At 43.4% G+C, this 16,766-nt stretch overlaps 1 protein-coding gene across 1 annotated transcript; it reads right to left on the bottom strand.

Annotated features, from left to right (window-relative positions):
• Window positions 1–9,690: 9,690 nt before the first annotated feature.
• Window positions 9,691–10,736, bottom strand: LOC113751861. The gene is made up of 3 exons (XM_027296008.1): window positions 10,585–10,736; window positions 10,077–10,515; window positions 9,691–9,984 (listed from the first exon to the last, which is right to left on the bottom strand). The coding sequence occupies exons 1-3, from the start codon at window positions 10,734–10,736 to the stop codon at window positions 9,691–9,693; spliced, it is 885 nt and encodes a 294-aa protein (XP_027151809.1).
• Window positions 10,737–16,766: the final 6,030 nt, after the last annotated feature.

Raw genomic sequence — 16,766 nt, 5'->3', positions numbered from 1 at the left:
AGGGGAAAAAGCATCCATAGATCAATTCAGATGTATCCATATTTAACATGCCATTTATCAAATTGGTAGGGTAGTTGTTGTTTGTGCTTTATGTTGCATTGTCTCTAAACAAATTTATAAAGACAAGAAGATAAATGAAAAAGAGAAAACTCAACTACCTTTGCCAATGAAATTGCAATTGAATTCACACAGAAGTAATTGATTATAATGGATTATAAATACCCTCATGAATTAAATCATTACAAAGAGTTTATATACAAAAAGTATATATGTATACAATTCAAAAACTGGTGCAAAAAAATTTAAAAAAAAAAATAGTTTAGGTCACTTCACCTTAAATAGCTTCACCAAAAAGCTAACTAATTCAACTCATATAGCATGATAATCATAATGGTTTGCCATACAAAGAATTAGATTTTATATAAAATGAAAATTGTAGAAAACCTGAGTCTAAAGACAAAAAGAAATATTATTCATGTACTTCATTCTTAAATAATCAACCGATTGTAATTCTAAAATTAAATAATCAATAATCATATGTATTGATATTGTAAATACTATTCAGGAAGTGTTTAATGATTTAATCAAATCTTAGTTTTTCAACTATTAAAATTTGATAATTTTACTAGAAAGTCTATCATAGATTTTATTTTCAACTAGAAAAAGGCATATTTGGAACCTACCTGATAAATGAGCTTGCAAAGGCATAAGGGAGCGAAAAGTGTTGTAGATGCATAATACAACAATCGGAATGATCTAACAAGTCAATTCATGTATTACTCTAGTGCCCCTTTAACATTGTAGTATCACTTAAAATAGATTTGCTTCTCCCATACTTGATGTGTGTGTGTGTGTATTTCCTTCTTAACAAACAAAAAAGTGCAATTTTATCATTTAAGGGTAATCACAATACTTTTGGTAAAACATGATAGTGCTAACAATTGCTATTAAAGTTCAATCCAAAAATAATCAAAAAAGCTCAAAAAGGTTCAGTCAAATTTGAATAATGTTTGCAGATAAAATGGGTTAAAAAAATTGACAAGCATACATAAGTTGTATTATGAGATAGATAATTGAAACTTCATAACAAATTTTAATACCTAAAAAATGTTTTATGTGACTTACTATATTCACGTGCAAAGCAGTGAAGTATTACTAGCTGAAAAATGGGAGAAATTATCGAGAAAGCTTATTCCTACTATACTTGGACATAAGCAAGAATTAAGGAGCAATCAATATGAATGCTAGGACATCAAAGATTGAGAAGTTTTCCTTATTCTATTCTTCAGTATTGTATTTGTTGTTTGAATTCTTAGGTTTATCAATGGTTTTATCTATATCCATGTTGAACTAATTTGTTTCCTGGGTTTGAGTTTTGCAAAGCAGTTTTGATTATTTGTCCTAGTCAAATTCTTGACTTTTGCCTTTATTTATCTATTTTGTTTAATTACATGTTTGTGTTTGATCATCATAGACATGCTTTTGGGGCTCATATTGAAATAAAAAGGGATATACAACCTACACTAAATAGATAAACATACTTAACCTAAACATGAGTGTAGTTTAGGATTTACATGACATAATTAAATCACGTAAATTATTCAATTGAATACTTGTGATCTCGAGAGAGAGAGAGAGAGAGAGAGAGAGAGAGAGAGAGAGAGAGAGAGAGAGAGATGAGACTTAATTGGATATAATTTAAATGTATCGAGAGATAATCTAAAATAGTTGTGTATGATATATTGTTGACATGTTAAGAAAATAACTAGATAATTAATTCAAACATTGGATCAAAATTTGAAACCCCAGTCCCTGACCCATTGTTTTCTTAACTTTCTTTTATTTGACTTGATTATTTATTTTATTTCTTAATTAGAGATTAAAACTCTTGAATTTGAATTTTATTGCTTTCTTTACATAATAATTAAAGTAGGTAAAATTAGTTCCTCCTTGTGGGTTTGATCCCTAGAATATTTCAATTGATTTATTACAATGATCGACTCTATACACTTACAAAAATAGTCAATCGAGTTTTTGATGCCGCTGTCCGGACAATGCTTAATTTTATTATTTTAGTTATTATTTGCGTCTATCTTTAGTTCATTAGTTTCAGTTTACTCGTTGTCTTGTAGTTACCATATGGATTGCTTTTTTGAGCAGGAGATCAACAAAATATCTTCAAGAAAGATGCCCAAGAAATGATTGAAAAGATGACTCGAATGAGGTTTGAAGAGAGCAAAGGCCAAAGAAAACGACTAAAAAGAACATATCATCATTTGAGGTAAGAAGAGAGCAATTTCAAAAAATTAAATCAAATGATAAAATAAAACTTATGTTTTCCCTCACCAATTGTCTTTCATGGTGGCCATTTTTCCTCCCTGTTGAAGAAGAAATCTGAGAAAGGCAAAAATTAAAAAGAAAAATGGAACAATAAAACACCAAATAGGTATAAAAAAAGTAAATAAATATCTAAAAGCTAGCTAATAATCAATTATTCATCATCTCAGGTCGCTTTAAAAGTTTTTCTTCTAGTTAGAGAGATTCAATGACAAAAAGTCACTAATAAACCTGAAATGAAACATAGACATTAATCATGGAAAAAAGTGAAAGAAGAATACCATATTTGTATGCTAGAAATTCACATCAAATAGTATAGATGAAATATTGAGCTTCCCCTTCCTCATTCTTGAAGGAAGGGACACAAAGAAGGGAAAGAAAGGTTTGTTGCTTTTAGCCGAGGAAATATTTAAAAAATGGCAGAAAAACAAAAGAAATCAACCATAATGACTCGAGGGAGGAGGGAGGGAGGGAGAGAGGAAGAGAGATGAAGAATAGGAGGGAGAAATGGGAGAAACTGACAGAGGGAGGGGAGGAAGATTATTGGATCCTAAACAACTCCTCAGAAGAAAAAAATTTGGACCGTCCAATTGAGATTGAGATTACAACCTCTTACAAGTATGATCAAACACTAAAAATTGAGGGGAGACCTCTGAGTCTCTCAAAGACGCAATTGTCTAGAGGACAACAATAATAGGAATGATGCATTTTGAGAGAAAGAGAGCGGGGGTAGATGGGACAAAAATTGCCAAAAAAAAAGGGTTGACAGTTCATCAGCACAACGCCTTTTAGTTTACCAGAGGGCAAGAAAAAAGCTCAAACGATGTAATAGGGAGGAAAACTGTGGAGTTTTAACTCGGTGGCCATAAAAAAAATATTAAATTTCTTTTTGAACCGTAGGTCATGAGTTCAAACTTCATCTGAAATAAAAGAAAAATTAAAAAGAAGTGTGAAGAGGTGAATTCTGACCTGCTGGATTGAACCGAAAGTGTGAAATATCCCGGCTAGAAAGGTCACAGCGGCGAGGTCACATGCTTAGTTTACAAGAGGGGCTGAATCCCACGATATAACTCCGAAATTTAAGTTAGTTCGAGATTAGAGAAGTGGTATAATAATTGGGAGAATCAATGTATGTTGTTTTACCAGAAAATCGGTCATCCTCTTTCTCAGTAGAAGTGTTGAGTTATATAGAGGATGGACAGGAAAAAGGGATTGCTGGCACGGGTCCCTAAAGATTTGACATAGGCAGTGCATCAAGTTGATTTGATGGGCTCCTGCGAAAAGGTGCGCCGGAACAGTTGTCAGAGTCAGGCGGCGCATGTGTCAGAGCAGCTTTGTCAGGTGTCAGAGATGTCAGAGGTCATATCCCACCTCTCCGGTGGTCAGGTCTTTAGACGTCACCTCGGCTCTAAGACAGAAGACCCTAGCAGAGGTGATAACCGGGTCAAAGTCACTTTGTCGAGAAGGTACCCTAGGTGACACTTCCAGAGGTACCACATGGTGAGGCTCCGGATTATCAGAGTCGGAACAACCATCCTCACTAAGCCCCCCAAGCCTCGAGAAGGGCGAGATCGTTGCTTCCCGAGGCTGACAAGTGTGTAGGACACGGAACACCAGAACACGTTATGACTGCGTGGATGGGACTGGAAGAGAAGTGAAAGGACGGCCGTCAGCTTTAATGGCAGGTTCATGAATAGGCGCGACATTAGCAGGCAGGCAAACAGTCTTCTCATTAATGAGGAGAAAGAACGCTCCCTCGAGAATCCCAAAGGTACCGCCTCTTCATCCTTCTCCCATTGGCCTATAAATAGGAATCATTCTTTACCATTTCGCTTTTTACCAAAAACCTAAAATTACCCCAGAGCTTCGCTTCTCTGTCTTTTCACTTTGGCAATCTCTTAAACCGCATCTTCTGAGTAAGTCCATTTCTCTCTCTTTAGTAATGGTTAGGACAGGTCGTACCTACAAAGAGACAGTGAGGCCCGACTTCACCGAGGCAGAGAGGCCCGACCCCTCGGAGGAGAGGACTGCCTCCGAACCGAGAGAAAAGGGTGCCGGAGCATCCCATCAGACCGGGTTACTCCAAGAGCAGGAAGAAGAGATAGAGGTTGAAACTGAGGTCCTTTATAACGACGACCTCAGCGATGAGGTTCCCAGGGATGAGGGTGTGCAAGATCCGGCCACCCCTCCGGATCTATCAGTACTCAACTACGGCCAAATGCCCACCTTTAGCAGCATCATGAATCAAACGCTGGTAGTCGAGGTGGTTCGCCGGTATCCCTGGAGGAGGAATTACAGCCTCTATCCGCCTCGGCCAGATCAATCAGCCGCACTACCACCAAAGGGTAGGATGGCTATTTATGTGGATCAACTGGAGGCCGGGCTCAGGATGCCCACCACGAGGTCCCTCCGAGACTGCCTGAGATATTGGGGGGTGAGAATCACTCAACTCACCCCCAATGCCATTCGCGTTCTCGTCGGCTTTCAACTGCTCTGCCGACATCGGGAAATAGAACCCACCGTCAACCTCTTCCGCCGGTATTACTCGCTCAAAAACAGCGAAAGTGAAAAGGGTTGGTTTTACTTCGGGAACAAGATCCCGAAATTGGTGGTGGATGCCCCCACTTCGATAAAGGAGTGGAAGGGAAACTTCATCTTCGTTCCAGCTGAGGATTTCCCTAGAGGGTTCTGGTGGAGGTCTCCCACCCCGGTCAAAGAGATCTCTCCGGGTAAACTGGAGGAAAGCAAATTCAAGAAACTGACGGGGTCGGGCCTCAAGATCAACTGTTGGGATTTTCTCGAGGCAGTTCTTGTTGACGGCAAACTCAGCCGAGTTCTGATCAGCTCGGATCACCCTGTCTTCTTCTTCTCTAGGCTACAGAAACCTTGTACTTTTTCATTCCCTACTTTGTTTGTTTTTCCTTGATTCTAACTAACTCTCCTTTCGTACTTTGCAGTGACGAGAGTTTCTGACTTGATAACTTCCGGGACGGCAGCCGAGGTGGCCAAAAGACCAAAGAAATGCAAGGACACTGCCGAGACTTCCACCAGGCCGGCCAAGAAGACTGTCGCCACAATGGCGAGCCGCGCACCTCCCGTGGTGATTGTGGGGGAAGGCTCACGCATTTTGGCCACTCCAGGGGGCGCCCAAGCCTTAGCCATTTCGGTGGGGGTCCCCGTTCGGGGAGTAACCATAGCTTCTCCACCCCGGGGTCAGGGTGTAACACTTTTTCCAGATCACCTCGTCACGGGGTTCTCGTTGTTCAATCTCCACCACGTGCCTGTTCAAGAGGTCGGGAAGACAAGAGGCACTCCGGAGCATAGTGGTGCCTGGAGTGGAACATCAATGTCAACGACCGCTGCAAGAACCCCCTGGCCGCACAGGAGCTCCTCGTCCATTCAGTGCTGCCGCGAGACAACACTTATGCCAGGAAGCTCACCCCTGGCGAGTTGATGTAGAGTGCCGCCGTTTCCTGGGCATCCACCACGGCCTTTTTCGCTGAGATGATTCAGCGTTATGGGAATATAATGGAGACGTACGAGCTGCCCTCCGAGCTTCAGAAGAAGATTGCTGAACTGGAAGAGAAACTAAAGGCCACCGAACTGGAGCGAGTTAAGGCCGAGGCGCCAGAAACCGGGCCGAGGTGACGAAGAAACTTTTTGATAACCGCCCTCGGTGAAGAAAAAGAGAGAAGAGCCCAGGATGAGTAGTCATCCAAAAAAGTGATAGAGATGGCCAGGGTGTCAGCCTTGGAAGCCTTCCGCAAGTCGGAGTCTTTCAACCGCGACCTTAGCGAACTGACGCTGCCGAGTTTCATGTTTGGCTACACCACGACGGTCAATGACGTTGCGCCCTTCTTCTCTTCTGAACAGCTGGAACCTCTCCAAGATGCGCCGAACTACAATGAGGATGCCAAAGAGCTGTGTGACCGCATGGCCGAAGGCATCCAAACCGGAAAAGACCTAATCGAGGTCCGTGTCGAGTTCAACAAGTGACTTCAAGAGTTCGACTTAGAAGGCGATGGCCTCGAAGGGGATAAGACCGGCGGAGAGGCTGAAGGACAGCAAGACGCCGGGGTGGGGGGAGAAACTATGGGTGAGCAAGGCTCCGGGGCAGGGAATGCTTCCCTTGTACCCTTCAGGGGTGATACAATCTGAAATTCTCAGCGTGCCAAGTTCGAGACACCCGAGAACCATCCCGATAAGCTAATTTACAATATCCGTTTTGGCTGGACTCGACAATACGGTAGGGTCCCTCCCACTTGGGGCTAAGTTTCCCCTGAGGTTCAGCTCGGCTGACTGAATTCTTCCGGAGCACAAGGTCTCCCGAACTGAACAGTAAGTGTTTGACCCAGGCGTTATAGTAGCCAGTTAGAATATTTTTATAAAGAGCAACTTTGGCCGCCGCCATGTCACGCTTCTCTTCGGCGAGGTCGAGATCAACTCGTCGTTCTTCTTCGTTGACTTCGGCAGCATACGCTGCCATTCGTGGGTTCGGAGTGATGAATTCGGTTGGGACGACAGTTTCGGACCCATACGTTAAAGAGAACGGGGTCTCTTGGGTGGATGACCTCGGGGTGGTCCGGTAGGACCACAACACGCTAGGGAGTTTCTCCATCCAGGATGATCCGGCTCGATGTAGCCTAGTTTTGAGGCCATTGAGGAAAGTGCGGTTGAAGTTTTCGGCCTGCCCATTGGCCTGGGGGTGTCCAACCGAGGTGAAATGTTGTTTGATCACAAGGTTTTCGCACCACGTCTTGAATGGATTATCAGCGAATTGCCTGCCGTTATCCGAGATGACCACCCGGGGCAAGCCGAAACGACAAACTACGCTCTTCCAGAAAAATTTTTGAACCGCTGACCCAGTGATGGTTCTCAGAGGCTCGGCCTCGACCCATTTGGTGAAGTAATCTACTGCCACCACTACGTAGGCATAATTCCCTGGGGTTCTAGGGAGTGGGCCGATTATGTCAGTCCCCCATTGTTCGAACGGCCACGGCGAGGTAATGGGGATCATGAGATTAGTTGGCTGGTGGTGCTCAGGGGCGTGGTGTTGGCAAGAAGGACAACTAAGGACCATGATCTGGGCATTTACCCTCATGGTGGGCCAGAAATACCCAAGCAACAAAGCCTTTTTGACGAGCATCCTGTAGCCGACGTGAGCCCCGCAAAGTCCCTCGTGTATGTCCTGGAGAATCCGTTCGTCTTCTTCTGGTGTGATACACCGCAGCCACGGGCCGAAGTAGGATCTCTTGTACAAGAGATTTTGTCGGAGGGCGTACCGAGCTGCTTTACGCTGAAATTTTCTCGATTCAGCTCGGTCATCAGGGAGCTCCCCCCGACTGAGAAATCGAATCAAGGGACCCATCCAGATATCTTAGGGATAGACGGGATACATGACTTCTCCTAGATATTCCGACTCGGCTAAAACTTCCATAAAAATCGTCTTATTCAAATCAGTAAATGAAGTAGAAGCAAATTGGGATAAGGCGTCGACCCGCTTGTTCTGCGACCGCGGTATTCTTTGGATTTCAAAGGACTCAAAATGTACGATCAATTGGTGGACCTTGGAGAGATAACTATGCATGACCTCTTCTCTGGTCTCATATTCATCCAGTATCTGGCACACGACGAGTTGGGAGTCACTGTAGACCAAGATGTGTACAGCGCCGAGTTTGCTGGCTAGCTGGAGTCTGGCAATGACTGCCTCGTATTCGGCCTCATTGTTTGAGGCGGCAAAGTCAAACCTTAAGGCATATGAGCACACCTCTCCCTAGGAGTCTTCGAGAAGCAAACCTGCCCCACTACCCTCACTGTTGGAAGAGCCGTCCACATGCAGAATCCACCGCTGAGACTCAGTGGTGGCCGGAGTGGACTCAATCAATTCATCAAAGGTGAGTTCAGCCAGGAAGTCCGCGAGAGCTTGAGTTTTGATGGCCGTTCGAGGTTCGTAAGACAGGACGTACTCCCCTAGTTCGATGGCCCATTTAGTAAGACGTCCGGAAGCCTCCGGGCGCGACAAAACTTGCCTGAGGGGCTGGTCAGTTCTCAGGCAAATATGGTGAGCTAAAAAGTAGGGATTAAGCCTGCGAGCTGCTTGGATTAACGCCAGCACGAGTTTCTCCGCCTGGATATACCTGGTCTCCGGACCCCCGAGGACTCGGCTGATATAATAGACTGACATCTGTACACCATCCTCCCTTATCAGCACTGCGCTCACGGATTCGGCCGCGGCAGACAGGTACAAAATCAACTTGTCCCCTGGCCGAGGCGAGGTGAGCGTTGGGAGGCGGTGAAAGTACTCCTTTAATTGCTCAAAGGCCTGTTGACATTCTTCAATCTAGGAGAAGCTGTCGGCCTTCTTCAGAACCTTAAAAAAAGGCAATGCCTTGGAAGCTGACTGCGACAGGAACCGGTTCAGGGCCGTCAACCGCCCTGTGAGCCTCTGCACCTCACGGATAGATCGAGATAGAAACATTTCCTGAATCACTCTCACTTTATCTGGATTTGCTTCAATGCCTTGCCTTGAAACGAGGTAACCCAAAACTTTTTCCGAGGTGACCCCAAAAACACACTTCTTGGGGTTTAACATCATTCGCGTCTTCCAGAGGACCTCAAGGACCTCTTTCAGATCAGAAAGAAAAGTAGAGGTCGTCTGGCTCTTAAGAAGGATGTCATCCACGTAAGTTTTGACATTTCGGCCGATTTGGGATTTGAAAGCTTGGTTAACCAGGCGCTAATATGTGGCCCAGGCATTCTTTAGTCCGAAAGGCATGGTGGTGTAGCAATATAAGCCTTGGTCTGTATAGAAGGCCGTTTTCTCCTAATCTTCTTGACTCATCCTGATCTGGTGATACCCCTTAAAGGCATCAAGAAAGTAGAGGATCTCATAACCCATTGCCGAGTCCACCAAGGTGTCGATGGGTAGCAGTCCTTGGGGCAGGCTTTGTTGAGACCGGTGAAGTCAACGCATATTCTCCAAGCCCCCCCATCCTTCTTGACCATGACCAGGTTGGACAACCAGGTCGAATATTGGACCTCCCGAATTATCTTTGCGGGCAGAAGTTTGTTCACTTCTTCACCTACAGCTCGGCTGCGCTCAGGGCCGAGGTGCCTCCTTTTTTGTTTGACCGGGCGTGCCTGGGGGTCAACGTTCAACTCATGTACCATGAGGTGATGCGGGACTCCTTGGACCTCATCTGCGGCCCAAGCGAAGACGTCCCGGTATTCTCTGAGAAGATCCACCATACCTTTCTTAACTAGGCCAGGCAAACAGGTGCCGACGCGGATCGTCTGATCCGAATTTGTGGGGTCCAGGGAGACCTCCTCCACCTCATCTCCAGCCTCCAGCCTCTAGGGCTTCTCAGCTCGCTGAGGGTCGATGCAATCAATTGACAGGATGTTGGGCCTCTTCTCGGATCTCGTGCCGGAGGCCGATGTGGAGGCTGCCTGCAAAGTGGCGAGGTAGCACTCTCTGGCAGCGCAGACATCGCTGCTTACCTCGGCAGCACCCGCGGGGGTAGAAAACTTAAAATTCAGATGGTATGTGGAGTACACTGCTCGCAAAGCATTAAGCGTGGATCGACCCAGGAGCAAGTTGTACGGAGAGTCGGCCTTAACTACCACGAAATTGACAGGGATGGTTCGCTAACGGGGGTGATGCCCTACAGTCACCATCAGAGTAACCATCCCTTCGGGATGTACGATGTGTCCCCCGAACCCTACCAGGGGGTCCTTACCGGGGTCATGTGTTCTCTTGTCAACTTAAGGCTTTCAAACGTGCGGAGGTACATGACGTCCACCGAACTTCCTGGGTCAATGTAGACCTTCTTGACAATATAATTGTTGGTGAGCACTTCAATCACCAAGGCTTCATGACTGCTCGAGACAGTTGGGACAGGATCGCTAGGTCCGTAAGAGATCACTTCGGTCAGGCGGGAGCTTGACTCGGCCTGATTCGGGTTAGCTTGCCTGTAGGTCCTCTTCCGGGAATTCTGGCTATCTCCTCCCGTCGGACCTCTGGCGATGGTATTGATGACTCCGACTATGTTGGGTCCATACCCTAGCCCATGACCTGAAGATCCGTTTCGAGGAGGCCTTTTTGTCTCCCTAGGATCCTCTGGGGGCCTGCAGCTGCTTCTCGACGTCCGCCTTTCGTCTCGCGGTTGATCATCCCGACTGTCACGTCGAGGTTCTTTGCGTTGATGACTTCCACCTCGACGGATGAACTGCTTTAGGTGTCCCTACCTGATGAGATTCTCAATCTCCCTTTTGAGATCATTGTAGTCTTCAGTCTCATGCCCGATGTCTCGGTGGTACAGGCAGTAGAGGTTCGAGTTTCTCTTATCTCTGCTACCGTACATCTTCGAAGGTGCCCTTCCGAGATTGTTCGGTTCCATTACGGACAATACCCGGAATCAGATGGTATTCAAAGGGGTTAACTCGGACTCGGGAGTGGATGATTTTTCCTTAGATATCCTATCAAACACGCTGCGGCGATCTCGGCCAGGATTTTGGAAGCCGCTTCCTGTTCCGATTTCACTTCGGCCGGCGTCTTTTCCCTTTCGTGGATCAGTCCTTGGGCCTGAGCGGGCGGCCTGGACCTCTTTTTTTATACGGTTAAGGTCTTCGACCTGTATGCCCTTCTCGACCTTCAACCATAGTTCCTGGAGGATGCGATGATACTTCTTGTCGATCCCGGTATTGAAAACCCTGGCAACGAGCCCGTGGGTAAAAGCTGCGATGGTAACCTGCTCATTGGATTAGGTATCTGCACGCTTTCTTCGTAGAACCTCTGGACGTACGACTGAAGTGACTCTCCCGGGTTCTGTTGCATATTCAACAGATAAGTCGAGATCCTGGTCGTAGGTCGGGAGGAGACAAACCGGTGGAGAAATCTCTCCACTAATTCCCCAGGGTTGAAATGCTCCTAGATTCTAAACCCCAGAACCATTTTCGAGTTGTCCTCTGGAGGAATACTGGGAAAGTCAGGCATATGACGGGGTCAGGGATGCAATATAGGCGGAAGGCCGAGATGATGGCATGAATGTGGTCTTCAGGATCACCTCGGCCGTCGTAAGATTGTATCGAGGGGAGTTTGAAGTTGGGGGGAAGCCTCTCCTCGTTGATGTCATCCGTAAAGGGTGGAGTCCTCATGTAATCCACCCCAACTCTCCCCATGGGTCGAGGTTCCTCCTCAGGTCGTCGACCCAAGAGCCCTCTTGAAAATGCCTTGGTTAGGGAGGCGACCTTAGAGGTGGCCTTGGAGAATGCCCGTTTTGAAACACTTCGACTAAAGCGCCTCCCGTCAGATTCTTCTTCAGACGAACCTTCAGGAGATCCATCTGACTTCCTTTTAGAGGACTCGGCCTTCTGCTTGCCTTGTCTCTTAAGATACCTCCCTAACTCTTCGAAGATGTTAGGGTTCTCGGTCACAAATTCGGCCATACGGGTTATGGCTTCTTCGTTTGCGGGCTGGGTTCTCGGGGACTCCTGCCCTTCGAAAATATCTTCTTGCTGAGCCGCATTACTCTGCTCAACCCCAATAGTGAGAGCTTTCCTGCTCCTAGAACGCGTAAGTTTCATCCTCTGATGTCTTCGCGTTCCCACAGACGGCGCCAATTAAAGAGTTGAATTCTGACCGGTTGGATTGAATCGAGAGTGTGAAGTATCCCGGCTAGAAAGGTCACAGCGGCGAGGTCACCTGCTTAGTTTACAAGAGGGGCTGAATCCCCCGGTATAACTCCGAAACTTAAGTTAGTTCGGGATTAGAGAAGTGGTATAATAATTGGGAGAATCAGTGTATGTTGTTTTACCAGAAAATCGGTCATCCCCTTTCTCAAGAGAACTGTTGAGTATTTATAGAGGATGAACAGGAAAGAGGGATTGCTAGCACGGGTCCCTAAAGATTTGACATGGGCAGTGCATCAAATTGATTTGATGGGCTCCTGTGAAAAGGCGCGCCGGAACAATTGTCAGAGTCAGGCGGCGCATGTGTCAGAGCAGCTTTGTCAGGTGTCAGAGATGTCAGAGGTCATATCCCACCTCTCCGGTGGTCAGGTCTTTAGACATCACCTCGGCTCTAAGACAGAAGACCCTAGCAGAGGTTATAACCGGGTCAAAGCCACTTTGTCGAGAAGGTACCCGAGGTGACACTTCCAGAGGTACCACAAGGTGAGGCTCCGGATTATCAGAGCCGGAACAACCATCCTCAAAGTGCCAAAGTACCTATACTTCCTAAATTAGGTTAAGGTTATAGGAATATTATTCTGATCAACTTAAAAAAAAATGTAACAGGGAGGACGACGAAGTTTGCTCACCAACCAACAGCCAATCTCCATCTGCCACATGGGCAGACCATCATGCTGATGTGGCAGGGGCATTCTCTCTCATACTATATGGTTAATAAGTTCCTTTGACTTAAAAAGGATTCAATTCCTTCAGTCCCGCAACTCTTTTGGTGTCTGTTGCTCCTCGGTGACGGACTTCACCAGTAAATCAACTTTCTTGAAATTTTTGTAAGTTTTCGTTTTCATCATTTGGCTTTGTGTTTTGTATAATTTTTAAGTCCTTAGGGTAAATTAGAACTGGGATATATGTGTTTGGAATCTTGAATGCGTTTGGATGTGCACAATTTGGCAGTAAAAGCTTGTATTTTGCATGCATATCACGCATTTGACGAAAGACCTGAATGATGAACTTGATTTCAGATGGATTGTTATTGGTTGTTCAGCTAAGTAAAAACTTTAATCTACTTACTGCATCATTTTCTTTCTAATATCTGAGGGAATGAAGCTTGAAATTAATTTTTACGTGGGCATTTTAGTTATGTAGATCAATAGAAATGTGATAATGGAGTGATAAAATCACTAAACATATCAAAACTTGAACATGAATTTAACTTGAACTCATTGTCCAATTATCTAAGTACCATTTCATCCTACATGTACATTTCAATGAAAGAAAGTGATAAAGTAAAATTTTATGAAAAGAAACCATCCAAAGGAGACGATGTTTAAGCGTATATATGCTGGTTTTTGGGCATTGTTAATTTGGGTTCTCTCCTCCAAAGTTAAACTCAACATCTTTTTAGCTCCCCGTAACAACCAAGACAATACTGTTTAGTTGTTTGGGTTTAATGGTAGAAGTTGGTTTTTAAGAGTACATGTGCATAAGGCACTCGACAAAAATGAAGCTATGATAATGCCTGCATATTCTATACAAAAGCATCACATTCATATCTCAAAGAAAAAAATTTTGATAAAGCACTTTGTCCTGATTTTTTTTCTTTTCCTCTTTTTAGGCTTTTGGGTGCTGTGAATGTTACTTTAGTTGTAAATAAATCTTCTTGCAGTTGTCTTAAGACCCATTTTCTTAGGCTTTCCATGTCTACCTCCTATGGGGCGACTAAAGAACTATTGCAGTGCATTACAACTATAGTAATTTCACATTGGGAGTTGTGTATTAAGGACTCAAATGTGTCAATGCTGAAGTCTAGTCGCCTCTCGCAGAAATTTTTGGGGTCACCTGGGTTGTGCACAAAATTTGATTGTAGAAGTAGAGGAACTACCACTGTCCTGTCAATGTCAAGCAGTAGTCGTGATGAAATAGCCAAAGATAATACTGACGGACTTACATATAAGGATGCTGGTGTTCACATTGATGCTGGATCTGAGCTTGTTAGAAGAATGACCAAGATGACACCTGGAATTGGAGGATTTAGAGAGTAATATCCTTTAGGTATGGTTCCATTGAATATTCTTTTTGTTCTCGTTCTTTAGTTTTTAATTCAACTGGTATCTAGGCACATGCAAAGTCAACAAAAATAATATCTAATATATTGTAAACAGATTGTGGATATCATTAGGGTGTGAGTCATATAGTTATTTTGACTCTTGCATGGACATCATTCCAGATTGCTCCATTTTCCATTTTCTATTTGAATTAAGGAAATGTTGCCATTTGAGAACTTCAATTTGTCATACTATGGATATTGACGATATTTAGCTATAATTGCTGTCTTTTTCTGCTTAATTTAGTCTACATCAATACTTATTTATGGTTGATGAATTTTTAGTTGACTGGTTATAAGAAGAAGGTAGGATTGAAATCATACACAATACTCTGGTCTTTGGCATTCGTGGAAACATTTGGTCATTAGCTTAGTTCGATGATTAGTAATTTAGCCTCATAAACTGAGTGAGATGAAGACCAGATTTCGCTGTCTTTTCACAAACTATCTTCCCAGAATGTGGAAAAGGTACGGAATGCTGTTAGGGATACTAAAGGAGTTGTTTTTTCTTTGTAAGTGTATCCTGATTAATTGATTCTTTGCTTCTATGTCACAGTGTGTTCTAATGTGTATGTTAAGCATGGTGAGTGATGGTGTCTTTATGCTGATGATAAAAAAAATCTCATTGGTTGATGATCTATATTTTGATTCCGTCATTGAATACTTAGTGTGTTGAGAAATGTTATCTTTGTAGTGATTTGCCAGAGAGATAAGGTTAAATGACCAAGTTCTTAGAAGTAGCTGAGACACCCAATTTGGAAACGGAAAATATTGCTCCTGGAGTACTGTACCTTTTTCTCTCCTTCCCGAAAGTGGTTCTTGTTTCTTGCTAGGAAAAAAAATCAGCAACGACCATTGCTTTGCACGTGTGTCTGGCCTCTTTTTCTATTTTGAAGGTAGGGATAATACAAATAGCCCTTTTACATTTCTTATAATTTATTGTTCTAGATAAGGATGCATAGTCTGTGATCCTCTCCAGATCAATTGAGTATTCTGTCTACTTATTAGCTTAGCAGAATATGATTGGATTTCTCCTCAAATAGGGCTTGCTCTGGGCTGGGACGACTGAAAATGGATTGGTCTATGACATGAGAAAAGATAGATTATGTCTCAGGTTGGATTCTTTCTTAAAGATCAATCTGATTGACCTAGCTTACCTGCAACAAAATTCAAGTACAAGTCTAGCCTTTAATATGGGGATGAGAATGGTTTTAGTTGTTGACAAGGAGGCTGCAATTAGAATACTTAAGGGTTGGAGAGGGACAAATTCAATGCATTGCATCGGTGAGGTAGTGAGTGGTGAGAGAGTGAGCTACCAATAATATGTGGATGATATGCTATAGAACTACAGCAGGAAGAGTTTTTTTACTCTTTCCCAGGCAGATGGTTCACAAGTTTAGATTTTCATACAATTGCCTTGAATTTTTTGGCTCAATTGTAAGCATTTTATTAGTTAGTGCTTGAGTTATGAACACCACCGCTTATGTAACTTTTGTTGCGCTTGATGTCCACTTTTTTCCTATTGAGAATTCAGATTAAGCATATTGACCTATTTGACGCTATTGTATTCGTGATTGGGTTATTAAAAAAAAATGGATGCACATACCAGTACTATATTTAAGGATGGTACGAGCACATACCTGTACCGTAAATACACACTTCTTTCTTGTATCAATACAAAAAGTAAAAAATAATTCAATGTCATAATATGTCTGAAAAAATGTTGTTGAGTTATCAAGACCAAAAAATGCCTTTTATCAACAGATTTAATTTATTGACTTCTGTAGAGTATTCTTCAGGTTCCAAACTTTAGGATGCGTTTGGCTTGTCGGCTTATCTTTGTTTGTGGTTTCTTCTTTTCCTTCTAATGTTTGAAGCTAGGATGTACTCCTGTTTCTTGGGCTATGATGTTTTGTTTTTGCATGTAGTAGTAGGATGGCAACTTGTGCTTTGTTTAAGATGTTTTGTTTCTGCAGGATTATTTACTAAACATGCTTGGCAGCTCCTGAAAACATGAGCATGCTGAAGAAATTAAGCTAATCACTTGAGCATAATCATGAAAAACTACAATCTGCTTATCCTCCCTGCAGATTTCTTTTTCTGTTTATACAGCTCCAAATAAATGTTAATTGAAGAACCAATCATGCATTGTTACTCAGAATATCAGGTTTCTTATTCACATCCAATAATATTAAAGGTACAAAATGAAAGTGATCAATGAAAACAATAAGAAATTTCATGTAAATGTCCAATTTCCAATTTGCAAGTAACCAATTTGCAGAACAGGTCCAAAACTCTCTCATCTGATGTTTGCAGACGACCTCATCTTATTTCAGAAGCTAGTGTTGAACAAGCTAAAGTTATAGCTAATGTAATGCAAAAGTTTTGTAATATGTCTGGGCAGAAAATTAATGTGGCTAAATTCAATCTGTTTTGTTCTAAGAACATATCCAGAAGGATAGTAAAGAAAATTAGCACACAAACAGGGATGAGGATAACCCATGACCTGGGGCAATTTTTGGGAATGCCAATACTTCATAATAGGGTGTCCAAAGACATGTTTTCGGGTTTATTAAAGTTCAAGGGAAACTTGCAGGCTGGAAGAAGAAGTGTTTATCGTATGCAGTGAAATTGACTT

The sequence above is a fragment of the Coffea eugenioides genome, chromosome 11, assembly GCF_003713205.1.
Source record: "Coffea eugenioides isolate CCC68of chromosome 11, Ceug_1.0, whole genome shotgun sequence".
Lineage (NCBI taxonomy): Eukaryota > Viridiplantae > Streptophyta > Magnoliopsida > Gentianales > Rubiaceae > Coffea > Coffea eugenioides.
This window is presented reverse-complemented; position numbering and strand designations above follow the sequence as displayed.